The sequence below is a fragment of the Arachis ipaensis genome, chromosome B04, assembly GCF_000816755.2.
Source record: "Arachis ipaensis cultivar K30076 chromosome B04, Araip1.1, whole genome shotgun sequence".
Taxonomy (NCBI): Eukaryota; Viridiplantae; Streptophyta; class Magnoliopsida; order Fabales; family Fabaceae; genus Arachis; species Arachis ipaensis.
In genome coordinates this window covers 123,846,855-123,853,176 of record NC_029788.2, presented here as the reverse complement: position 1 = coordinate 123,853,176, position 6,322 = coordinate 123,846,855, and the positions used below count along the sequence as shown (strand labels likewise).

At 32.0% G+C, this 6,322-nt stretch overlaps 1 protein-coding gene across 1 annotated transcript; it reads right to left on the bottom strand.

The window, feature by feature from the left end:
- LOC107637189 (F-box protein SKIP23-like) lies at window positions 1,903-3,147 on the bottom strand. The gene has a single exon (XM_016340626.1). It carries the CDS (start codon window positions 3,145-3,147, stop codon window positions 1,903-1,905), a length of 1,245 nt encoding a protein of 414 aa, XP_016196112.1.

Here is a 6,322-nt window from a genome sequence, read left to right as displayed (position 1 = left end):
AATGGTATTTCTAGTGATAATATTACCCTCAGAATAGATAGTACATTCATCGCCATTAATATTAATTACATTTGGAAGAGTTGAAATTGGAGGAAGATCCAAGTGAACCTTTATAAATGGATTTAACATTCTTATCGTACCTTCGTATACCATTACAATGATCAACCATCCATGACAAGAACCACACATGCTGTTGTCTTGCATATCTGGTAAGATGAGGTGGTAAATCCCCTTCTCTTCGAGACTACGAGTGTCAAGAATTCCTTCATCTTCAAGAGCATGAGTTTCTTCTTTAGCAGCACTGTCCGTAGATAGTACCAGCCACGGAACTTTGTTGCCATCAGGAATCTTTGGAAGTTTTAAGTTCCATTGCTTACAAACCAATCGAAGTTGAATGTAATTGTCATATGAATAGAACCACTTAGTAATTTTGTTAAACAAATCTTGATGAATGTTTGACCATCGAATCAAACTCACCCATTGCAAATTTCAGATGAGACGCAAACTGATTTATATAAGAAAAAATCTAGGGCAAGAACTTTATTAAATTTTGGCCTAACATGTAACCAGTAAAAGAAGAGTGAGTAATTCTATACCATTAGATAAAATCTCACACCACTAAAAATATCATTAATGGCTACTTAATGGCTATAAATCACAAAAGTTACTGTCCCATAACACTCCTTTTTATTTAATAAAGAAAAAGACTACTCAAATGACTTGTATAGTTATTATAATTAAAATTAACCATGGTTAGTTATTTATTGTATTTTTCAAAATTTAAACTGATTTCTCATTTTTTAAAAAGATCCTCTACATATTTTGTTTGGTGACTAAAGATCCTCTACATATAGACCTTTTTAATTGATATCATTTTGTGAATAGAATAATAATAATGTATAATGATCTTCAAATTATCTAAATAAAAAAACTCACACAATTATTTTAAATAATTAACCATCACAAATCTTAATTTACCAAAATATTTAGCCTCCTCCTCCGCACGTCTCTCTCCCTCGCCGGCAGCCAATGTCGCGGAGGGTCCGTCATTCTCGACGCGCGTCTTTCTCTCACTCGCCGGCAGCCAATGTCGCAGAGGGAAAGTCATCCCCGTCGCACGTTTGTCTCTCCCTTGCAGGCAGCTAACATCGCCGAGGGGCTCGTCCTCTCTGTCGTGCATCCCTCGTGCCCCATCTTTCTTCCGCGCCGAAAGCCAACTTCGGGGTGGTTTTCAATCACCACCGTCTCTCTCTTCCCATACCGACATAATCTTTGCCGCTGATCTCGTCGACCCCGTCGCTCTATGCCACTCATTCCATCCGTCGTCGAGCTCTCACGACTAATCCGTCTACTTAATAAAATGAACATCCATCATATATTTATTATATATACTTAAACTAACTATCCTCGTAAGAATTACAATAACCTTCCACCAACCTATTAAACTCAACATCCATCAATGAACATATGAGGGGGAAGACATTAGTGCGGCTGGGGTTGCGGTTGGCATGCATCGGCGCGGGTGGCATCGGCACGGCTGGCAAAGGGGTGCAACGGCAAAGGAGATGCATGGGTGCAGCTATGGAGGGGACGTCGGCTTTATGTTCCGTTGGAATGGCTGTAACAGGCAACAACAGCGAGTTTTTGCCGTGGACCAGCGATTGATGACAGTAAGTTTTAGCCGTGTATCAGAGATTGAGAGATTATGGGGAGAGTAGAAGTAACTGTACATGAATGAGTTTAATTGTTAATCTTAATTTTTAAAATTTTTAAATTTAAAATTAAATAATTAATTAATAATTTAATTTTTAATTTTAATTTTACTTTTTTTTTTCAATTCATTATTTACAAATTTAATTAAATATTTGACTAATATACATATTAGGACGACAAAAACCTAAACTAGGGTAATATCCAAATAGGACGATAATAAAAAAAGTCCACATCTGTTAAGAATGTTTGGTAACTCCCATCTTCCAAATCGAAGATGCCAATCTGAGAAGGGGGAGTAATGTTTTCAAAGTACACTTCACGTCTGTCATGCATGTCATCTGTAAAGTAGATTTGATTTCCTTTGCAATTCAAAAAATTGCTTGGCAGTATTTTAACAGAAGAATTGAGTCCAATTACTAGTATGTAATTTCTCAAACTGTGTATTCTTGACCATGTTTTCTCATTTTTCCTCAATTCATAGATATCAAATTTGACAGTTTTGCACTCGCAGAACCGCTTTTGATTCTTCATGTAATACCTATATCTTGCCCCTTTTACCAGCATCAATAAACTTCCATTATCACCTCCAATCAGATAGTAATAACAATTAAGCATTCCTACATTGGATGGAGGTGGTGTGGCTTCATGTTTTCCTCCTACTGGTCCTGACTTTGTTCTTGTATCAAATTCATATAGTTGGCCATTACCGTCTACCGCAAATATTTTCTCTTCAAAAAATATGACATCATGAACGTCGTCTAGATCTTTTGTTGGAAATCTAATCCATCTATTCTCGTTTGGCATGTAAAAGGCCAATTCTAGGAATAATCCATATATGACCACTGCTATAAAATCACTGTCATTGTCATTGTTAGGAGCTGAATTTATAATAGCCTTCCAAATTTGGCTTTGATGCACGAAAATGGTATTTTGAGTGATCATGTCGCCCTTATAACCCAGAGTACATTCATCCCCATTAATATTAATTACATTTGGAAGAGTTGAAACTGGAGGAAGATCCAAGTGAACCTTTGTAAATGGATTTAGGATTCTTACGGTACCTTCATGTACCATTACAATGATCAACCATCCATGATAAGAACCATACATGATGTTGTCTTGCATATCTGGTAACATGAGGTGGTAAATCCCCTTCTCTTCCAGACTACGAGCGTCAAGAATTCCTTCATCCTCGGGAGCACGAACTTCTTGTTCAAGAGCATGAGCTTCTTCTTCGAAAGATTCTTTAGCAGCACTGCCAGTAGATAGTACCAGCCACGGAACTTTGTTGCCATCAGGAATCTTTGGAAGTTTCAAGTTCCATTGCTTACACACCAATCGAAGTTGAATGTAATTGTCATATGAATACAACCGCTTAGTAATTTCGTTAAACAAATCTTGATGAATGTCTGACCATCGATCAAATTCAACCATTGCAAATTTCAGATGAGAGGCAAACTGATTTACAGAAAAAAGAAAAAGGCTACTTAAAAGACATGAATAGTTATTATATTTAAGGACGAGATAACATAATATTTGTCACGTTTAAAAGTAATTGCTGCCTAATTTTGACGAAAAAGATAATACAGTTTAATCGATTATATAAGTTGAATTTTAATTATTAAAAAACGTTTTAAAAAAATATATTTTAAATGCATTGAGTGATTTCTTAAGATTAATCATGGTTACTTAGTTATTTTGTATTTCAAAATTTAAACTGATTTTTCAGTTTTCAAAAAGATATAGAGACTTTTTTAATTGATATGATTTTGTCAATACTATAACAATGTATAACTCAATAATATTCACTAAGAAGTAAAAACCGAATTCAGTTTTTATATATAATTAAGAATCACACTACTTAGAGAGTATAGAATATATGATTTAGTTACTGTTTAATGTTTTTTTTCACCTCCATTATTGGGCTTAAGCTTTTTGTATACTGGAAAAAAGAAATTTACCACCTCATTTTTGTGGGCTAGAAGCACGAAATCCCTTTCAAATTTTGGAATATTTCGGTGGTTTGAGAACTAAGACTCCTGAACAAAAAAAAGAACGAAAACAGAACATAAAAATTAGTGTTTTTTTATTTTATTTAGTGATAAATTAATTATAAAACAGAATAAATAATAAAAAATATAATTATAAATAATGATAATAAAAAAAATAAAATATGATTTCGTATTTTTGTATTTTTATTGACAGAAAAAATATAAAATACACATAATAAAATAGTAAAATTATAGAAATCAATAATTAAATTTATAAAAAATATAGAATTTATTTTACTAAAAAGATAAACTTTTTTTCCATACAAATCTCCTCAAATCTTCCTTCAAATCAAATCAAAATCAACATTTTAAAATTTCAAAATAAAAAATTTAAATTCCACCAAAGGCTCCTATAAAAAACATGAGTAGAAATAGGAGCTCTCCGTCCTATACAACTATACAAGTATATCTAGGGGTGGCAATATGTACCCTATTCGCGGGTATCCAACCCGATCCCACCCAGTCGGGTAGGGTTGCCAATCCGATCTGTAGTGGGTAGGATTTTCGTGCAGGCCTATTCGACCAACCTGCACCCTATATATGTATATGTTATATACTTATATAAAAATATATTTTAAGTAGATGTTGAACTAAAGACTTCTCACTAAATACAAAAAATTTTTAATCATTAAAAGAAGATCATTAATTGATAATTTAATAATTTTTTTTTTTTACATAAAAGTCAGTTCTATTTTAAATTATCATCAAGTTATATAATAACGTTGTATTTTTTTTGTAACCCGCGGATAGGGTCGGGTACCCGCGGGTTAAGAGCGGGTAGGGTTAGGGTTGAGATATTCTCAACCCGCGGGTAGAATAGGGTTGAGTTTATATAAAAATCTCAACCTGCGGGTAGGGTTAGGGTTGACTCCAAACCCTACCCTATCCTACCCATTGCCACCCCTAAGTATACCCTAACATTTCTCTCTATCCTCGTGTCCGATTTTTATTGTGGGAAAAAATTTCTTTCCATCCCCAATTAACACGGACATTATTCTATTTAATAAAAACTATATTGACATAAGGGAGCCACTTAGATAGAGATGTTAAAAACGTTTTTTTTAAAGATATTTTTTAAAAATTAAAATTTAACACATATAATCAATTAAATTATATTTTTTTTATTAAAATTAGACTGGACAAATCAATTTAGTAAAAAAAATTAATAAATTAAATTTTAAATCGGTATAAATTAATGATTATATGTGTTAAATTTTAATTATTAAAAAATATCTTTAAAAAAAAGACGTTTTTTGCGTCTTTATGGAAGCATCCCCCTTGACATAATACTCAATTTGGTTCTTGAACTTGTATGCAAGGCTCAATTTAGTCTTTAAAATTTTAATTGCCTTTATTTAGTCCCCAAACTTTGTGAACAAAACTCATGTTAGTCTTTGAAACAATTTTCAACGTACAAATGTTAACGGAACACTATCGTGAACAGCCGGATGCCACACTAAACTTTGTAAAATGATTTCGTTTTAGTTTTGGCACTCAAATAATCCAAAAATAACATTGTAAATGGTGTTTATTAAAATTTTATTTGACAAAATAAGTGATACGATGCCGTTTTTGAGCTATTTAAATGTCAAAACCAAAACTGCATCATTTTACAAGTTTTAACATGATATCTGATAGTCTATAACAGTGCTCCATTAACGTTTTTATACTAAAAATCATCTCAGGGACTAATATGAGGCACGTTTATAAACTTTGGAGACTAAATAGAGACAACTGAAATTTTAAAGACTAAGTTGAGACTCGTGTGTAAGTTTAGAGACCAAATTGAGTATTATGTTATTTACCCATTATAAAATGAATAAGAAAAATGATGTTGTTTTGCATTTAGGTGCAATTTTCCGATGAAACGACTAAACTGACTTTTACAAGGTTTATGGTGGCTCAATTTATTTAACTTAAAATTGAAACGAATTTATTTTTAGAGATAAAAATTTATCTATTTAAATAGATAAGAATTTATAGTTTATTTAAAATTTAAAATTTTTATTGAATCAATCTAAAATTGGTTGCCTTGGTTGGGTTTATTAGTTGGTAGCTTGATTAAGAAAATAAATAACTATGAAACAATCTAGATTCTAGAAAGTATAGAATATCTGATTTAGTTAGGTTAAATTACATCGTTAGTCCTTATATTTTTGGTGAAATTGTAAATTGGATTCCTAAAGAGAATTAAAATTTACAATCTAGTCCCCGTCGTTCAAAAAGTGTTTGATTTAACAGAATATTCTCAGTATATTCTGTTAAATCAAATACTTTTGAACGGTGTGGACTAAATTATAAATTTTAATTCTTTTTAGAAACTCAATTACAAACTTTTAAAGTGTAAGAACCAATTTGTAATTTTTCTAAAAATTTAGAGATCAACAATGTAATTTAACCATTTAGTTACTGTTTAATGGTTTTTTTCACCTCCATTGTTGGGCTTAAGCCTTTTGTATATCCAAAAAAGGAAATTCACCACTTCGTTTTTGTTGGCTAGAAGCACGAAGCCCTTTTCAAATTTTGGAACATTTCAGTGGTTTGAGAACTAAGACTCC